Source organism: Myotis nattereri (assembly GCF_964212035.1).
Source record: "Myotis nattereri genome assembly, chromosome: 16".
Classification (NCBI taxonomy): Eukaryota; Metazoa; Chordata; class Mammalia; order Chiroptera; family Vespertilionidae; genus Myotis; species Myotis nattereri.
Genome location: NC_138091.1, coordinates 17,060,522 through 17,079,831, shown reverse-complemented (window position 1 = coordinate 17,079,831; position 19,310 = coordinate 17,060,522). Strand labels below are relative to the sequence as shown.

Sequence of the window (19,310 nt, the reverse complement as noted above, 5' to 3'; positions counted from 1 at the left end):
GATGACTGTGAGGTCACAAGGCTTCTCGCCCCCGCGCCCCCCCGGAGAAAAACCGGAACAAATCCCAGAGACAAAGACTTCTGAGGGAGGGGCAACGGGGCTCTCAGCCCGAGGTCCCCACGTAGTCTTTATTCCGCCCACCGCGACTCCAAGGAGCACAGGGGTGGGGCCCGGTCCTGGCCCCTGAGTCCCCGCCGGGCGCGGTGGGGGCGGGGCCGAGGGGCGGGGCCATGCGGGCAGGGGCGGGGTAGCTGAGAGTGGCCCCCTGGTGGGGCAATGGAAAAGCAGGAGTCTGGGGGGGCTGCTGGCAGCCTCACCCAGGAATCCCCTGGCGGGGCCACCAGGGAAGTGCCAGGAGGCATCACAGGAGTCGCGGCAGGCTCCGGGCTGCCCTCCGGAGTCGTCGCGCCGCAATGTTCTGGCCGCCCCGGAACAGTCAGTAGAGGCCTGGTTTCTAGCCTTCGCTCCGGAGTGGTAGCGGCTCCTGGTTCCCGGCCCAAGCAGCCTCCTGGGGAGGTTGTGGGCCACAGCCTTGCGTCTGGCACATACCCTGGCGGATTTAGCGCCCCCATTCCTGGAACCTGTGCAGCCGGGACGTCTGACTTAGGGTCCAAGGGGTCTGGGGTGCACAACTCGGAATGCAGTCCGCGTTCCGGTTCAACTTCTTTGCACCCCCACAAACCCTATAAGGATCTGCCCCATAACATCCTGAAAACCAGCAACCACACCTTGATACAGAAACCCCCCAGTGCGGACAGGTGAGGAGCCCAGCTTCGTTCGCAGGCAGCACGGAGCAAGGAGGGAGGTTAGGACCCTGGAGGGGCGGGGCCAGGAGGGAAGGGGCGGAGTCCTGGGAACTAGACGTGAGGCCATGGAGTGGGAAATGTGAGGGTCCCAGCCTTTGGGAGAGCAGCAGGGCCTCTCGCTACAGAGCACGTGATTGTCCTTAGGTGTGACCCGCATCCCTAGCCTCCTGCTTCTCTGGAACGGCAAGGGGGGAGGAGAAGTTTCTGAATGACTGAAGGAATTAGGGAGAGTCCTAATTCTGAGGAGGAGGTCACTCGAAGGTTTCCTACCCCTTTTTTTGTGTCCTTCCCGACTGCAGGAAAAAGTCTCAACACTGGGATGAAATGAATATCATGACCACTTACCACCCTGCTGACAAGGACTACGGATTTATGAAGGTGGATGAGCCTCCCACTCCCTACCACAGGTGCGCTGAGCTTTCAGCCCTAATCCTTCAGCCCACACTCTCTTACCTATTGGAAGGAGGGGAGGGGAGGGGGCGGAGAAGGCAGAGAGGCCTCAGGGACTGGATGCTACCTGAAACCCTCCTCTCTGCCCTGTGTCCTCCCTCCTCTGCAGGCTGTCACCGCAGGCCAGCGATGAGCCCTCCGTCACAGTGACTCCGGAGGCGCTGAGGGAAAGGTGAGAGTGCTGCCAGAGATCCGTAGGGATGGGTGTCTTCCTCCTCCCACTCCTGAGCTCAGGGATCTGAGCCAGTTCTGCTTTTTTGGTCCCCTAAATGGGAGGTGCTGCCTTTCTCATCCAGCCAAGGCAGAGGTGGGGAGTCAACCAGCTGCCCCCACTGTCTTTTCACGTCAGGGCTCCCAACTCGATTCCCTCCCTTTCAGGTTTGCAACAATGGACAATTTCTACCCCAAGGTCCTTCAGCACCCTGATAACAGAAGCTCAGGGTCTTCAGACAACTTTTCCAAAACCCGTGAGATGAGGGGCTGGGACTGCATGGAAAGGGGAGGCGGAGTGAACCTTGAGCGGGAGCACGGCAGGAAAGCTGAGCTCTTAAACTGGCCCACAGACTCCAGTGGTTTTGAGAAGCACCGCAAGACACACTACAATGAAGGGAAGTTCCTCGTCGCTCAGAAAAACCAGCCCTCGGGCAATAACAAGAAGAGCAGCCGGGGTAGTGGAAGTTTGGGCAGTGGTGGTCGAGGTGCGATGCTGGGCCCAGAGGCCAGGCCTGTGGAGAGAGGCTGGGCAGGAGGACTGGCCAGAGGAGTCAAGGACAAGCTTGGCCTGGTGACCAGGAACCACATCCAAGAAGCTGAGTGTTAGTAGCTGTGGTGGGGCTCCTGGGACTCAAGGGAATTGTAGTCCAGAGCCTTCTTCCTCCGTGTGCGTGGATTGGCCAAGGGCCCTGCTGCCCGAGGGGGAGGTAATGCTGGGAGGTGACCCTAGGGGAGACAGAGGGGCAGTGAGGTAAGTTCCCCGTCAGGATAGTCCCCAGGAAAGTCTGGCTGATGAGGAAGAACAGAAAACCCAAGAGACCTGTGGGGGGTGGAAAGGTCACTAACGTTTTTCTAAAATAGAGGGAGGTATAGAGGTGAGACGAGAACCTGGGGCTTGAGCTCCTCCCCTCTGGTGGTGGGAGGGCCACAGTGGACACCTAGGGGCCTGGACCCCCTCGATGGCCATAAGACTCAGATGAATGTGGGTGACTCCTCAGATTCCTCTACCTTCAGAAATCAGTCCCCACCTCCGGCCATCATCGTGTCGGACAAGGAGGCTGATCTGCAGCGAAAGGAGTATTATAGCAAAGGAAGATACCTGAGGTGCTGTTCTCACCCGGAGCTTGAGGAGGACACAGAAGATGAGCAGCAGGACAGTGACAGTGACAGTGGGTCCGGGTCAGGCTGGGGGCGGGAGGACTGAGAACTAACAGACTGATGGGTGCCCCAACCCTGATCCGGGGATGCTTCCAGGTTCTACAAGCTTGCGCTGGGCGAGTGAGAATTCCATAGGAACTGAGGTCCGCTCGCTGGACCACAGAGGAAGCCCCCTTCGGGATCACAGGCCATCGAGAACTCCCTGACAGTGACAGGGACACCATTACAGCCTGGTGAGGACACCATGCCACTGGGCCTGGCTCTTGGCAAGCTCCCATCCCCCAACCCCCGACTCCCTTTAGGCCAGTAGATCTGCAACAGGTGCTAAGGCCCTAACCATCCTAGTGTGCAAGGGCCACATTGTACAGAGAGGAACCAGGGACGACCACAAGTGGTTGGGGCCCCCTCCAGCTTGACACCATCTGCTGGCCCCAAGCCTCCTCCCCACTTCTCTCTGCCACCTACCCCACTCCGGGTACTTCCCTGTTTTCCAAAGAAGTGGGTCCCAAGCAGTGTCTGGCTACCGTCAGTGTCTGGCTTCCAAGGGGCTGAACTGCCCAAGCCCACAAAACTCAGAGAGGAAAACTAGAAGCAACCCCAACTCCTCAAACCAAAAGGAGTGCAGATGTGAGCCTGGGCAGGGCAAGTGGCTGCCTGCACTGGCCAGGGCGGGAGAGGGGCTCAGGTAGGTTCTAGGGAGTCGGAGGGGTCACAGGAGCCAGATCTGCTGTAAGAAAACCACTCACCCAACCCTCCACTCTCCAGATGCATCCCTTCTGCTTTGATGGACTCAGGAGGGGGAAGCCACACAATAGGAAATGTAGCCAGCTGGAGATGGGGAGGGGGCCAGCCTTCCCCTGCCCTCACCACCCAGGGGTGGACAATAAAGAGAAGAAGAGCAGCAGCAGTCTTGGTGCCGTGAATTGGGGGCCCAGGCGGACCTGCTCAGTCACTGAAGAGAGGAGACGGGGGAGGGAAATTCACACACAGGAAACCACCATGAGCAGCCAGAGCCGAGAAGAAAGCTCGGAGTAGTTGGGGGACTGGGGTCCAGAAGGTCTTGGGAGTCTGAGAAGGCCCAGCTGCAGCAGGGTGACAGTGATTGGTGTGCTTCAGTCGACATAAATTCACGAGTGTCATCTTTAATTCTTACAAGAACCCTGGAGGCAGGGGTTGCCATGCCCATCTTCCAGGTGAGGAAACTGAGGAATCAGAGAGCTCGCTCAAGTCATGCACCCTGTAAGTGACCAAAAGATTTGAACCTATATCTGCCGGGCTCTCAAAACTCAGCCACTAAAGGAGAAAGAAGCAGAGACCTGACCCAGTAGGAAGGTGACAGCATATCTCTGAGGGCGGGGCTGTGGCTTCTCTGATCTCAGGCCCCTCTCCTCAGCCCAGGCCCCGCCTCTGCCCCTCCCAGCACTGCCTGGAAGTGTGGGGCCAGAGCTCCTCCTAGGACACCCCTTCCCCTTGGGGAACGAATTATCACCCCTCCCAGGCTCTACCCCAGAGAGAGAGCTTTTCTCCTTCCTCATCCAGGCCCCTCTGGGGGCAGGGAGTGCCTCCACTTGCATCCCCACCCGCCTGGCCCCAGGATCCATTGGCCTGAAGTGATCAAGCTGAGATGACAGTCAAACTGGATTTCGAGGAGTGTCTTAAGGACTCACCCCGCTTCCGGTAAGTGTGCACAGGTCTGGGGGGTAGAGGAGGGGCGGCCCGACACCCCCCTACACACACACACACACACACACACACACACACACACACGTACACACCCTTCCCCAGGCCAGATGTCCTAGCAGGGAATAGGTCTCAAAGGGACAAGATCAAGCGTGTGGGCCAAAGCAGTACCTCTGCTACCAAACCCAGAGGTCTCTGACCCCCAGAGCTGGCATTCCATCATCCTTCCTCTCACTGGGACCCCTGCCCCTCCCCCAGCACCTGCTGTGGGCGGTTAGCAACTTCCTGCCCTTACCACATCCACCCTCCTTCTACCCTTCCTGCTCTGGCCTGGGCCATAGTAGCTCCTACACTGTGGCGTGAGCAAGCTAAAGAGGGCTGGTGGGTGGGCCTTTTTAACCCGCCAGCTCTTTCTGTCTGCACTCTCCACGCTCTAACCCCAACCCCTGACCTGGCCTTGCCAAGGTGGACAGACTACACGGACCCAAGCTCTGTTCCCCTGACACCATCCCTCCTTTCCCAGAGCCTCTGTTGAGCTGGTGGAAGCTGAAGTGTCGGAATTGGAGACCCGACTGGAAAAGGTGACTCAGGGTCTGACTTTAAAATGAAGTGGGTGGGACCAGGAAGAACAGAGAATGAGTCCCAGGGATTATTGAGTGCCAGTCGTGTGGGATAGATATTTAGGGGCAACAGAGAAGCAAAAAGGTAGTTCTATACCCTCAAGGAGCTCAGGATCTTGGGGAAAAAGGTCTCACTTGTGGACTTACCCTGTCCGCTCTTGAGCCCTGCATTGTACCAGCCCCGGGCTGTTGGGTAGAGCAAGACTCTCTGCCTCTGAGCCCGCAGACGGACTGGAGGACAAACCAGCGAAACACTCAAACACATTACAGTAAGGCCTCCCCTGGCCACCTTTATAGAACAGCCCATGCATGTGCAGGTACAAGTACATATACTCCCCTCCTCTGAGTGGCGTTGTTTTTCTCTATAGCATTTAGCTCAATCTGACATTATGTATTTCCCTGCTGTTTTAGGTTTCTGTTGCTGTATAATCAACTGTTACAAATTTAGTGACTTTTTAAAAAATATATTTTATTGATTTTTTACAGAGAGGAAGGGAGAGGGATAGAGAGTTAGAAACATCGATGAGAGAGAAACATTGATCAGCTGCCTCCTGCACACCCCCCACTGGGGATGTGCCCTCAACCAAGGCACATGCCCTTGACCGGAATCGAACCTGGGACCCTTCAGTCCGCAGGCCGACGCTCTGTCCGCTGAGCCAAACTGGTTAGGGCCAAATTTAGTGACTTTAATACATGTCTTTTATCATAGTTTTGGTGGATCAAGAGTCAGGAAGCTCAGCTGATCCTCTGCCCAGGGTCTGGCAGGCTGCAGTCTCTTCGAGGCTCGGGCTCTTCTTCCAAGCTCGCAGGTTTGGGGACTGAGGCCCTCCAGCCCTAGGAGCCACCAAGTCCCCGTCCGTGTGGCCTGTCCACGGGCAGTTTACTTCGTAGCAGCTCATTTCTTCAAGGCCAGCAGGCGAGCCTCCCTTGTGTGAGCTGGCAAGATAGTGCCAATTTATATTACCCCTAGGGGCGAGCCCATCACCTCTGCCATGTGGTGTAACCTAATCACAGGAGTGTCATCCCATCGTGTTTGCCATAGTCTACGGTTAGAAGCAAGTCCCAGGTCTCTCTCACACGCAAGGGGTAGAGATCATGCCAGGGTGGGAATCACTGGGGGTCACCCTGGCATGTGTCTGTCATGCTATTTTTGCTGATATTTTTTCTTTTCTTCACTGGAATTCTAAGTATCATGAGGGACCTTTATGTTTTGTTTTTGCTCAGTCACCAGTGCCTCTACCATGGCCTGAAAGTTAGTGGATGACCAACTAATATAATATACATATATTTTAAAATGAAACCTTTTGCCCTAACTGGTTTGGCTCAGTGGATAGAGTGTCGGCCTGCGGACTGAAGGGTCCTGGGTTCGATTCCGGTCAAGGGCATGTACCTTGGTTGCAGGCAGATCCCCAGTAGGGGATGTGCAGGAGGCAGCTGATCGGTGTTTCTCTCTCATCGATGTTTCTAACTCTCTATCCCTCTCCCTTCCTCTCTGTAAAAATCAATAAAAAAAATATATTAAAAAAATAAATAAATAAAATGAAACCTTTTATTTGAGTAAATGATACATTCACAAGAAGTTGCAAAAACAGTACAGGGAAGTCCCACAAACCCATCACCCAGCTGCTCCCAATGGCGGCATCTTACATAACTGTGGTGTACTAACTGTGGTGTACTGCCAAAACCAGGAAATTGCAATGAACTGTCTACAGGTCTTACGTGGATTTCACCTGTTTTGCATATACCCTTAAAAAAAACTTTGTGTATAATTCAATGACACTTTATCATGTGTATAGATTCTTTTTTTTTCAATATATTTTTTATTATTGATAATATTACAGATATCTCCTATTATTCCCCCCTATGCTCCCCTCTGTATAGAGTCTTACAACCAGCATCACACACAAAATACAAAACTCCTATCACCACAAGGGAACTCTTTTGTATTAAGCTTTGTAATGATACCTCCCTGTCCCCTTCTCTAATCTATGACCATTCATCTGGCCTCTGTCTCTAGACTTTTGTCATTTCTAGAATGTTATATTAGTGGAATCTTACCTTATGTGACCTTTTAAGATTGACTTTTTTTCCGCCACTTAGAATAATGTCCTTGAAGTTTATTCAAATTGTTGTGTATCAGTAGTACCAGTAGTTCATTATCAATAGTTCATCTACGAATAGTTTATTCCTTTGCATTGCTGTGTACCATTCTTTTTTTTTTAATTAAATCTTTATTGTTCAGATTATTACATTTGTTCCTCTTTTTTCCCCCCATAACTCCCCTCCTCCCAGTTCCCACCCCACCCTCCGCCCTCACTCCCCACCCACTGTCCTCGTCCATAGGTGCACAATTTTTGTCCAGTCTCTTCCCTCATACCCCACACCCCTTTCCCCGCCAAGAATAGTCCATTCCCTTTCTCTGTCCCTGATTCTATTATAATCACCAGTTCATTCTGTTCATCAGATTATTTATTCACTTGATTCTTAGATTCACTTGTTGGTAGATGCATATTTGTTCATAATTTGTATCTTTACCTTTTTCTTCTTCTTCCTCTTCTTAAAGGATACCTTTCAGCATTTCATATAATACTGGTTTGGTGGTGATGAACTCCTTTAGCTTTTCCTTATTTGTGAAGCTCTTTATCTGACCTTCAATTCTGAATGATAGCTTTGTTGGATAAAGTAATCTTGGTTGTAGGTTCTTGGTATTCATCACTTTGAATATTTCTTGCCACTCCCTTCTGGCCTGCAAAGTTTCTGTTGAGAAATCAGCTGACAGTCGTATGGGTACTCCCTTGTAGGTAACTGCCTTTCTTTCTCTTGCTGCTTTTAAGATTCTCTCTTTGTCTTTTGCTCTTGGCATTTTGATTATGATGTGTCTTGATGTGGTCCTCTTTGGATTCCTTTTGTTTGGGGTTCTCTGCGCTTCCTGGACCTGTAAGTCTATTTCTTTCACCAGGTGGGGGAAGTTTTCTGTCATTATTTCTTCAAATAGGTTTTCAATATCTTGCTTTCTCTCATGTTCTGGCACCCCTATAATTCGTATGTTGGTACGCTTGAAGCTGTCCCAGAGGCTCCTTACACTATCTTTGTATTTTCGGATTCTTTTTTCATTTTGCTTTTCCAGTTGGGTGTTTTTTGCTTCTTCGCATTTCAAATCTTTGACTTGATTCTTGTGTTTCTCTGGTCTGCTGTTGGGAGTCTGTATAATATTCTTTATTTCAGTCAGTGTATGCTTAATTTCTAGTTGGTTCTTTATCACAACATCGAGGGTCTCATTAGATTTCTTGTACATCTCATTAAGTTTATCGGCGGTCTCTAGAAGACTCTTGAAAGACCTCAAAAGTGTGGTTTTGAATTCTATATCCAGCAGCCTGCTTTCCTCCATTTCTGTCACTTGTGTCCTGTTTCTTTGTCTCAGCATTTTTTATGCTTCGCTGTGTCGATAGAGTGGCTTTCTGTGCTAAGTGTCCCAATTACCTGAGGTAGACACTCTTGGTGCACCCCCTTGTGGTCTTTGTGCGCAGTCCTGTTGTTGCTAAGCCTTGATTGTTGTAGGCAACACTGGGAGGGATTTGACCTCCAGGCCAACTGGCTGTGAGAATCAGCTGTGTCTGCAGTGGGAGAACTCCTGTCCTGGATCTCTAGGGCAGTGCTAATCTAGCCTCTGCCTGAGGCTAGCTGTGTACCATTCTATTGTATGGATGTACCAATTTGTCACTAGCTCAGTCTTACGAAAGTTTCTTACTCAAATATATGAGGGAGAGAGGTGGATAAAGAAAAAAACTGAACACTCAGTCCCCCAGCTCCACACAATGGGTTTTTGTCGCTTGTCACAGACACCCCATGGGGACATCTGATAAGGTTTGATCATGACCAGTTTCCTGACCATTACTGATCCTGCTAGCCACCTACATTTCCCTGAGGCCTTCGCTGGCTCTAAAAAGTGTCTTCCAGTTCAACAAAAGTTCACTGGGAGATCAACCAAAGGACTTGTATGCATGCATATAAGCCTAACCAATGGACACAGACACCAGGGGGGTGAGGGCATGAGTTGGGGGGAGGAGGAGGCAATGGGGGATAAGGACACATACTAGTATATAATACCTTAATCAATAAAAAAAAAAAAAAAGTTCACTGGGATGAGTTGACAGGCTCCGCAGTCACTTGCTCTATCCCAGATACAGTGACTCAGGCCAGAGCCAAGTGGCGTCACCTCAGGGCCAGTGCAGCTCCTGCAGGGAACAAGGCCCAGGGGTCAGGAGACCTCACTTTGGCTTCGGACTCGGCTACCTGGCTCACCTAGTGAGATCCTCCTTGGGCTAGTCTCTTGTCCCCTTGTTTATCAAGCCTCCTTGTTTGTCAATGGGACCAGAGAGAGGGGCCTTAGGAGCCCCCTAGCATGCCATCTTCGTCCTGACCCTCTGGCTGGCCGACTGATCAATTTATATTTATGAGGGAATGTTCAATAAGCATAGAATGGGACAAGTCCAGACAGTTAGCGCTGCAGAGCAGAGGTTCCCAATGTGGGGCACATGTCCCAATGTGGGACCATTTGATTTTTAAGGGGGGCAATTCGAGAATGAGTTATTAACAGTGAATTTTTTTGGCGTTTCTTATGGTTCTATAAATATATATGGTGACATACTTATGCATTTCATTCTCTATTATATGTTTTGAAACTTTATTTGCTGTTTTTTTTCTATCACTTTATATTATTATTATTATTTTAACAATTTCTTAGTGATTTCTTCAGCAGTACTTCAACTGTCCTTTCATTCTTTTATTTTTCTATTTCATGGATGCCATGTTCTTTGGGAGCTTGTTTAGACGAAGTTAATGGCCTTTTAGGCTTCCTCCACGTGAATAGGAGTTCACTTTTTGAATAATAAGAATTCTATGTCGGGGGGCGGGGCATCAGGATTTTAGAGATGCTGAGGTGGGGCATGGCCAAGAACAGGGTGGGAGCCACTGCTGTGGAATTCACGCCGATTAGGTAGAGCATTCATCCTGTGAGCCAGACAGTGCCTGAGGATGGAGTTTCTGGGGAGCTCTGAATCCAAGCAGTTGCGGAGAGACATTTTGGAGGTGAAGCTGACAATGGCTTTGGTGACAGGCTGGGAGGAGTTTTGTTCCAGGCACAGAGCAGTGGGAGCAAAGCAACAGAGATGAGAAAGCACCAGGCCTGTGTTAGGAACTGTGAGAGCTGGACTGGGCTACAGAGAAGTTCAGGCAAGGTTGTGAGGGAGGGTCTCAGGCCAGGCGAAGGGGAGAGGAAGCGGACAGGAATGGGGGTTGCTACCGACTACGGTGGCGCATGGCACGACTCCCTTTTGCCCTGTTGCTCCCTAGCTCCTCAAGCTGGGCAATGGCCTCCTGGACAGTGGGCGCCATTACGTTGCGGCTGGCCGCGCCTTCATTGTCGGCATTAGTGACCTGGCCCGCCTGGGCCCACCAGAGCCCATGATGGCGGTATGTGTAGGGCTGGGGTCTGAGATGAGCGATCCCGTGGAAGCTGGGGGAGGGGTGGTCTGGGGTCTGCAGGTCCCAGGCCAGAGCAGGGCTGGTGCTGCCACCTGAGATAGCCATTAGGCTGGTCTAAAAATGGGAGGGTAAGGGCCCGACCCTACCCTCGCCCCCATGCCTGCTACTCTCTTTCTCTCTCTCTCTGCCTCTTCTTGCCTAGGAGTGTCTGGACAAATTCACTGAGAGCCTGAGCCACAAGCTGGACAGCCATGCGGTGAGTGGGGGTAAGTAGGGCAGGTGGGGAGAGCAGGGTTGTCTGTAGCCCTGACCTTTACCTTCCAATTTCCGCTTCCCCTCAGGAGCTTCTAGATGCCACCCAGCACACACTGCAGCAGCAAATCCAAACCTTGGTCAAGGAGTGAGTGTTGGGAGGGAAACCAGTCCTCCAGCCCATTCCCACAGCAGCCTCCCTGAATGAGGCGGAGACTGAGGGTTTCTGGTGACCTGCTTGCTACCCCCCATCCCAAGAACCCCCTTGGAGCTCTGACTGTACAGAGGCTGACTGACAGCTATGAGTGGGCCTGCCCTGGGGACTTCTCTGCGGGGGCAGGTGGATGTGTCTGTGATGCTTTGTATCCCCCACCCCAGAGGTCTCCGGGGTTTCCGAGAGGCGCGCCGGGATTTCTGGCGAGGTGCTGAGAGCCTGGAGGCTGCTCTCACCCACAATGCGGAGGTCCCCAGGCGCCGGGCCCAGGAGGCAGAAGAGGCAGGAGCCGCGCTGAAGACAGCTCGAGCCGGGTACCGGGGACGGGCACTGGATTATGCCCTGCAGGTGCCTGTCCACCCTCTTGGAGTACCAGGGCCTCAGCCACCTGAAGGCTAGAGAGTCCCTGGGGTGCATTGGGAGGGCGCCCTGTCTTTTCAAGACTGACCTGACGTGTTTTTGGGCCCTCAGATCAATGTGATTGAGGACAAGAGGAAGTTTGACATCATGGAATTTGTGAGTTGCAAGGGCAAGGTGGGAGGAGCCTGCTGATGAAGAACAGGAGGGAAGAGGGAACTACTGAGGGGTCCTTCCTCAGCCCTGCCCCCTCCCCACCTTGACCCCAGGTGCTGCGTTTGGTGGAAGCCCAGGCTACACATTTCCAGCAGGGCCATGAGGAGCTGAGCCGGCTGGCCCAGTATCGCAAGGAGCTGGGTGCCCAGGTAGGGCCTCATGGAACAGGCAGATGGGATGGGATAGTGGGCTCTGAGATAACTTCCCTGGCCTGGTTGGGGGAGGCTCAGGCCATCTGAGACGCCCCTTCTATGCCCAGTTGCACCAGCTGGTCTTGAATTCAGCTCGACAGAAGAGGGACATGGAGCAAAGACATGTGCTGCTGAAACAAAAGGTGAGGGCTGGGCCCAGCTGGTGTGGCTCAGTGGTTGAGCATCGATCCATGAACAAAGAGATCATGGTTCTATTCCTAGTCAGGGCAGACACATGCCCAAGTTTTGGGCTCTATTCCCAGTAGGGGGCGTGTAAGAGGCAGCCAATCTGATTCTCTCTCATCATTGATGTTTCTATCTGCCTCTCCCTTCCTCTCGCTGAAGTCAATAATAAAAATAAATAAATAAATAGGCGAGGGCTGGGACTGCTGGAGGGAGGCAGGTGGGCATAGGGCCTTGCTCTCTGCTCACAAAGTTGCCTTTTGACCTTTCTGTGCCCTCAGGAGCTGGGCGGGGAGGAGCCAGAGCCAAGCCTCAAGGAGGGGCCTGGTGGCCTGGTCATGGAAGGACATCTCTTCAAAAGGGCCAGCAACGCATTTAAGACCTGGAGCAGGTGAGGAGAGGATACTCCAATCAGCCAAACCCATCCGGGATTACAGGTTTTTTTTTTCAATGTTTAAAATTGATTTCAGAGAGGAAGGGAGGGGGGAGAGAGACAGAAACATCAATGATGAGAGAGAATCACTGATTGATTGGCTGCCTCCTGCACTCCCCACACTAGGGATAGAGCCCGCAACCCGGGCTTGTGCCCTGACCAGGAATCAAATTGCGACCTCCTGGTTCATAGATGGATGCTCAACCACTGAACCACGCTGGCCAGGCCCATTCAATATTGTTTGAGTGGTTGTAGTGTGCTAAGCACAGCAAGGAAAAAGACAAAAACCCCTGCCTTCAGAAAGTTTCTATCCCATCAGCAAAGACGGACAATAATACAATAACTAAGGAGATGTTTATTCATATCTATTATGTTAGAAGGTAAGAGTGGCAGAGGAGAGGGATGAAGTAAGGGATGTGGATAGCTGAGGAGGGGTTGTGGTTTTAATAGAGTGGTCAGTGTAGGCCTCATGAGAAGGTGACCTCTGAGTGAAGACTCGAGGACTTCTGGGGGAAGAACGTTCTAGGCAGGAGGGGAGCCAGCACCAAGGCCCTGAGAAACCTGGCGTGTGGGAGGACCAGAGAGGAGGCCATCGGTGTGATGAGAGGAAGGAAGGAGGAAGTGGGAGGAGATGACGTTGGAATTAATAGGGATGTAAATTATGACAGGGCCTGTCGGCTTCTCTAGGGACTTGGGCTCAACTCTGAGGGGAATGGGGAGCCATTGCAGGGTGCAGAACACGATGGTGATCTGCTCTGACTCGACTCCTTCCCCTTCGAGGGCCACTGCCAGCCCATGTGGGGTCTTTGTGCAAATCAGACCCTATAGGGGCTTCTTCCCCCAGACACTGAGCCCTTTCCCCAAGATACTGCCATCTATCAACAACAACAACAAATTGTAGCAATAGACTTCTTTTGTTAGAAAAGGCATCTTACTGTCATCTGCTGTAAAGTTGACTTCATAAATATATCAAATCCGGTTGTCCAAGATGTGATGGGTGCCCCTTAGACAGTCTACGCAACCGTCCCCTCCTCTGGAACATCTGGGACACTCAGCCCAGGCCTCTCCTATCGGCAAAATCCTTATGGGGCAAAGGACACAGCCTCTCTGCTGTCGCTGTCCCAGCCTCATCCTGATGCTGCCCACGTCCAAACTCTACCTTCCCCTCCTGCAGACGCTGGTTTACTATTCAGAGCAACCAACTGGTTTATCAGAAGAAGTACAAGGTGGGTAGCCCGGGTGCTGGAGGCCTGGGCCCAGGGAGACTCAGCCCTGGCTTCCTCTGGCTGGACATCTGCCCCTTCTCACCTTCCCCTGCCAGGACCCCGTGACTGTGGTGGTCGACGACCTTCGTCTCTGCACAGTGAAGCTCTGCCCCGACTCCGAAAGGCGGTTCTGCTTTGAGGTGGTATCTCCTAGCAAGTGAGTAGAGCCCCCAGAGGTGATGATCTAAAAGCTCTAAATCTTTACCAGCTAGAAAGGTAGGGCCCATCACCCAGACTCCCCTGGAGCAGAGGCTGGAGGCCCCCATGCAGCCCCAGGCATTAACCCTTTGGTGGCTGGATTGTGGGGCAGCCTGGGGGAAGGGTATAGGGTGATGGGGGATATTTAGAAGGACATAACCTATCGGTGCAGAAATATTTCCGTCTGATTGGTACCAGCTGAAGACTAGCTGAATGTCAGCCTGCCCATCTGCCACATGCTCTCCAGGCCTCAGACCCCTCCTTGCTCTCTGTCCCTTTTCCTGCCCAGGTCCTGCTTCCTGCAGGCTGACTCAGAGCGCCTCCTACAGCTGTGGGTCAGTGCTGTGCAGAGCAGCATTGCCACGGCCTTCAGCCAGTCTCGCCTTGATGACAGCCCCCGGGGTTCAGGCCAGGTACCTTAACGTGGGGGTCTGGGGCCAGGTTGCCCAGGGAGATGGGACATCCCTTCCCCGACCCCATGGCCACTCTTTCTTCCCATCTGTCCCAGGGCTCAGGACACCTGGTCATGGGCTCTGCTGCCACACTGGGCCCCGGCGGGACGACCAGGGGAAGGGAGCCTGGCGGAGTGGGGCATGTGGCAGCCCAGGTGCAGAGTGTGGATGGCAATGCCCAGTGTTGCGACTGCCGGGAACCAGCCCCTGAATGGGCCAGCATCAACCTCGGTGTCACCCTCTGCATTCAGTGCTCCGGCATCCACAGGTCACTCCCCAAAGCCCCGAGCACGGGCCCCATTCCTTCTGGCTGCTGGGGGAACCAAGATAGAGCCCATCAGAAGGCTCTTCCTTCCTCACCCTGCCCTGGCTTCCTCTCTTAGATAGATTCTGGCTGTCACTGGGCACAAGCCGGGCTGAGCCTGTGGGGCACCAGGTGGATCCAGGGGGGCCCAGCCTCTCGATCTAATCAGCAACAGGGGACCCACAGTAGTTTATTGGTTTGACTGGAGGAGGTGTGGGGTCAGGACTGCTGAGGATGGGTGAGCCAATGAAGAGCAGAGAGAGGAGAGGTGTGAGGCCTTAGCAAGTCTATACAGCCCTCACCCCGAGTCAGCCTGGTAGAAGGATGGCAAGAAAGAGTTGTCTAGGCCCGTGGTCAGCAAATTGCGGCTCTGGAGCCACATGCGGCTCTTTGGCCCCTTGAGTGTGGCTCTTCCACAAAATACCACGTGCAGGTGCGCACGTACAGTGTGATTGAAACTTCGTGGCCCATGCGCAGAAGTCGGTTTTTGGCCTGGGCGAGTCTATTTTGAAGAAGTGGCGTTAGAAGAAGTGGGGGGTACATTCGCTGAGGTCGACCTCTCAGATTGAGGACGTTTTTTAGCAAAGGCCCGCTTAGGAGTACCCTAATTAAGTTAATAACAATGTACCTACCTATATAGTTTAAGTTTAAAAAATTTGGCTCTCAAAAGAAATTTCAGTCGTTGTACTGTTGATATTTGGCTCTGTTGACTAATGAGTTTGCCGACCACTGGTCTAGACCAAAGCACCAAGAGTGACGGGGGGTGGATAGAGAGGATGAGGCCCTTAAAATGAAATGTAGGAGAAGTGAGAAGAGGGGATGTGAATAGGCAGGACCCTGCCAGATGCAGGTCAAGGCTGCAGGGCCCCAGCTGCCCTGCTGCCTCCTGGCCTAGGGCCCCTGCATGTCCCCCCCATGCAAGACCTTGTCTCCAAGTCCTTTTAGGATCAGCAGTTGCTCCCACAGCTGCTGCCTCACGTAGGGCCTGACTTCCACTCTGGCCCTCCAGGAGCCTGGGAGTTCATTTCTCCAAAGTCCGGTCTCTGACACTTGACTCATGGGAGCCGGAACTAGTGAAGGTGATTGGGGGGTGTTATGAGGAGGGTGGGGGTCCGATGGGTTGAGGGCAGGGCTGTAGAGCCCGAGGGCTCAGACTCTCCCCGCTCCCTACCTGATCGTCTGCCTCTGCCTTGGCACCTGAAGCTTATGTGCGAGCTGGGAAATGTCGTCATCAACCAGATCTACGAGGCCCGTGTGGAGGCCATGGCAGTGAAGAAGCCAGGGCCCAGCTGCTCCCGGTGAGGCTGGCGGGAGGGGCTGGGCCGCCCTCTTCGCAGGGAGGGAGGAGGGTCTGGAATGAGAGGAGGGAAGACCGTCTCCTTCTCCTGCTCACCCCTTCAGGCAGGAGAAAGAGGCCTGGATTCATGCCAAATACGTGGAGAAGAAGTTCCTGACCAAGCTTCCTGAGATTCGGGGGCGAAGAGGTGGCCGCGGGCCTCCGAGGGGGCAGCCTCCTGTGCCCCCAAAGCCTTCCCTTAAGCCCCAGCCAGGGAGCTGCAGATCCAAGTCAGGTATAGGGTTGGTTGGGCAATCATTGAGCACCTGCTGTGTGCTCAGCACTGGGCCACACCTGGTGGGGAGGTCCAGCGTTTGAGGCCCAGGCCTTCCCTGTGTGAGTGCTGAGGAGCCGGACCACATCAGCACTGGTTTTAGAAGGTAAGAGGTCTTGGGCTTATAGTGAAGAGTAGGAAGGAGCCTGAGGCTGGGAGTAGGCAGGGAGGGCTATGGAAGGGAGTTAACCGCGGGAGAAAAGTCAGCAGTGAGAATGAGCTAGGGTCTCCAAAGGCCTGAGAAGGCAGGTGTGAGTTTGGCTGGAGCAGAGGGAGCCAAGAGAGTGGAGGCGAATCTTCAGTGAGTCAACTCACCCACAACATCCCAGCCAGTCAGGGTGGTTGGACAGGAAGAGGTGGGTGATGCTTTCTGGCCCGAGGGACGCCACACACACACTCACATACACCTCCACTTCCCACCGATCCCCAGAATCTTGAAGGCCTCCCCACAGTTGAGCAGTGACCTACCCCAATACAGCATCAGGGGACTTTGCTGAGGGTTTTCATCCCAGACTCAAAGCTGATTCCCCCTAAACAGAGCCACCCTCTGATAACCTGGGCAGCCTGCACCCCGGGGCCCTGCTGTTTCGAGCTGCTGGGCATCCTCCATCCCTCCCCACCATGGCTGATGCCCTCGCCCATGGAGCTGATGTCAACTGGGTCAACACGGGTCAGGAGAACGTCACACCACTGATCCAAGCCACCGCTGCTGTGAGGGTCCAGCCAACCTCCCCACCCCACCCTGCGTCACCTCCTCTTCTTCCCTACGCCTGACTTTCTGACCCCTCCCCCGCCTCATAGCGAGTGATAACCAATCCAGACTGTTGCTAAGAGTGATTAGGAGGTAAACAACCTGAGCTGGAGTCCAGGCTCTCACCACTTACCGGCACAGTTAAGGACCTCTGTAAACCAGGGGTCCCATACCTCATCAGGTTGCACTGTGGGTGTAATGTATTGATACCTGTAAAGAGCTAGAGCTGAGCCTGACACTTAGTTGTACCCCTAAACTCCTGATCCCATACCTGCCCTCTGAACTGTATGAATCTTTAAATCTGCCTCTAAAGATGCCACCCTCACTCCCTGTCTCTGCTTCTCAATGCAGAATTCTCTTCTGGCCTGTGAGTTTCTCCTCCAGAATGGGGCGAATGTGAACCAAGCAGACAGTCGCGGCCGAGGCCCACTCCACCACGCAACCATCCTTGGCCACACTGGGTAGCAGACAGCGATGGTGGCCTTGGGGAGGAAGGTTCCGGACGGGAGGAGCTGCTGCTAAACCTGGCTCTCCTCTCTAGACTGGCCTGCCTGTTCCTGAAACGGGGAGCTGACCTGGGAGCTCAGGACTCTGAAGGCAGGGACCCTCTGACCATTGCCATGGAAACAGCTAATGCCGACATCGTCACCCTGTGAGGATACCTGAAGGGGCAGGACCAGCACCTTTCACATGGGGGTGGCTAAGTCCCAGACCTCGATGCCAGAGATGCCTGGGGAGGGGAGTGGCAGCAGGCAGGATGCTCCCAAGTGTTGATTGGGAAACGGAGTAGCAAGGGTGTGGGCAGGGTCCAAGGACGGTGAGCTCATCCCGAGAGTCATTATTTGTCAACATTGCTGTCAGGCCTCTTTTTTTTTTTTTTTTTAATATATTTTATTGATTTTTTACAGAGAGGAAGGGAGAGAGATAGTTAGAAACATCGATGAAAGAGAAACATCGATCAGCTGCCTCCTGCACATCTCCTACTGGGGATGCGCCCGCAACCCAGGTACATGCCCTTGACCGGAATCGAACCTGGGACCTTTCAGTCCACAGACAGACGCTCTATCCACTGAGCCAAACCGGTTTCTGCATCAGTTGTCTTTTAAGGACTAGACCAGCCGTGGGCAAACTACAGCCTGCAGGCCGGATCCAGCCAGTTTGAAATGAATAAAACAAAACAAAACAAAAAGACCGTACCCTTTTATGTAATGATGTTTACTTTGAATTTATATTAGTTCACACAAACACTCCATCCATGCTTTTGTTTCGGCCCTCCGGTCCAGTTTAAGAACCCATTGTGGCCCTCGAGTCAAAAAGTTTGCCCACCCCTGGACTAGACCCTGGGCAAACAGATGAATAAACAACCCAGCTCAATGGATGGGAAGCTGGGGGTGGGGGGAAGGATGCCGTTCATTCTTTAATTCTCTCCTCCTTAGGCTTCGATTGGCAAAGATGAGAGAGGCAGAGGCAGCCCAGGGCCAGGCAGGTAAAGTACCCCCCAGCCCAGCCCCATCAGGCTCTTCATCGTAACTCCGGGCTTCGGGCCCCTGGTGACCAGCTTTATGTCTGTTATTCAACAAATCTGTACTGGGCGTATGGGACACACCGGGCCTCAAAACGGGGTGAAAAAGGCAAGAGTTGTGCCCTGTTGGCTCAGGTGTTTCCTCCAGCCGCGCTCTTACCGGGACGCCCCGCCGTCCCCAGCACACGCTCTGGAGCCGGGGCCCAGCCTTCGGGGCTCCCAACCCTCCCTCCCTCCCCCCAGGAGACGAGACGTATCTGGACATCTTCCGAGACTTCTCACTGATGGCTTCCGACGACCCCGAGAAGCTGAGCCGGCGGGCCCAGGACCTCCACACGCTCTGAGGCCGGGCCGTGGAGGGCCTGCGACCCGCACCCCCACACCCCCGCCCCCGCCCAGCCATTAAAGCCTCCGTGCTTGAACCTTCCCTCCATCCTCCTTTACTGGCGCCGCCCGGGCCCGCAGGCCGTCCGGGGCTGCGGCTCCTGGGACGCGAGTGCCTGGGAGTCGTGAGCTCGGATCACACGAGGGGCGAGTCCCGGGCGGGCGGCGGGAGGCCCTGGGGCGGGACTCGGGCGCCGGCGACGTGGCCAGACCCGTCGGGCCGAGGCGCGGCCGCTCGCGGGGGCTGTGCCGGCCTCCGGGGGGGGCGGGGGGGGGGGAGCTGGCGTCGGGCCAGAGGGAGGCCGCGCGGCATCCCCGGAATGTGCGGCTCAGCACCGCCCGCGGGAGTTCCCGGGGGGGACGGGAAGGGCGCGCGAGTCCCCGCGCTCCGAGGGCCGCGCCCGGTGTCTCAGCCGCGGGGGTGGCCCCTGCCCCGCGGGCGGCGGACGTGCGGCCCCGCACACCTGGGCCGGCGGGCGGCGCGGCCACATCCGGAGCGACGCGCACGAGTCACCGCCGGCCCCGCCCCCGCTCGCGCCCGGTCCGGCCGGTCCTCCCCGCGTCCCC

General features: G+C 54.2%; 2 protein-coding genes across 2 annotated transcripts; both read left to right on the top strand.

The window, feature by feature from the left end:
• The first annotated feature begins 132 nt into the window (after positions 1 to 132).
• LOC308532598 (uncharacterized protein) lies at positions 133 to 2,176 on the top strand. The gene is made up of 4 exons (XM_081110111.1): positions 133 to 758; positions 1,106 to 1,213; positions 1,366 to 1,428; positions 1,635 to 2,176. Exons 1-4 carry the CDS (start codon positions 277 to 279, stop codon positions 2,074 to 2,076), a joined length of 1,095 nt encoding a protein of 364 aa, XP_080966237.1. The 5' UTR covers positions 133 to 276; the 3' UTR covers positions 2,077 to 2,176.
• A 1,607-nt stretch (positions 2,177 to 3,783) lies between these two features.
• Positions 3,784 to 18,781, top strand: ACAP1 (ArfGAP with coiled-coil, ankyrin repeat and PH domains 1). The gene is made up of 23 exons (XM_081110110.1): positions 3,784 to 3,820; positions 4,167 to 4,304; positions 4,831 to 4,888; positions 10,280 to 10,399; positions 10,614 to 10,667; positions 10,753 to 10,811; positions 11,042 to 11,225; positions 11,349 to 11,393; positions 11,504 to 11,599; positions 11,710 to 11,784; positions 12,106 to 12,215; positions 13,432 to 13,483; positions 13,579 to 13,679; positions 14,010 to 14,133; positions 14,229 to 14,440; positions 15,486 to 15,555; positions 15,680 to 15,774; positions 15,878 to 16,047; positions 16,625 to 16,797; positions 17,189 to 17,298; positions 17,379 to 17,489; positions 18,274 to 18,323; positions 18,603 to 18,781. Exons 2-23 carry the CDS (start codon positions 4,252 to 4,254, stop codon positions 18,701 to 18,703), a joined length of 2,223 nt encoding a protein of 740 aa, XP_080966236.1. The 5' UTR covers positions 3,784 to 3,820; positions 4,167 to 4,251; the 3' UTR covers positions 18,704 to 18,781.
• Positions 18,782 to 19,310: the final 529 nt, after the last annotated feature.

Bases quoted from the DNA above. Each gene is read 5' to 3' on its own strand.
- LOC308532598 (XM_081110111.1), top strand. From the start codon at position 277: ATGGAAAAGCAGGAGTCTGGGGGGGCTGCTGGCAGCCTCACCCAGGAA. The intron at 1,214-1,365 runs GTGCGCTGAGCT...CCTCCTCTGCAG, and splicing joins CCTCCCACTCCCTACCACAG to GCTGTCACCGCAGGCCAGCG. The intron at 1,429-1,634 runs GTGAGAGTGCTG...CCTCCCTTTCAG, and splicing joins CCGGAGGCGCTGAGGGAAAG to GTTTGCAACAATGGACAATT.
- ACAP1 (XM_081110110.1), top strand. From the start codon at position 4,252: ATGACAGTCAAACTGGATTTCGAGGAGTGTCTTAAGGACTCACCCCGC. The intron at 4,305-4,830 runs GTAAGTGTGCAC...CTCCTTTCCCAG, and splicing joins AAGGACTCACCCCGCTTCCG to AGCCTCTGTTGAGCTGGTGG. The intron at 16,798-17,188 runs GTGAGGGTCCAG...TTCTCAATGCAG, and splicing joins TGATCCAAGCCACCGCTGCT to AATTCTCTTCTGGCCTGTGA.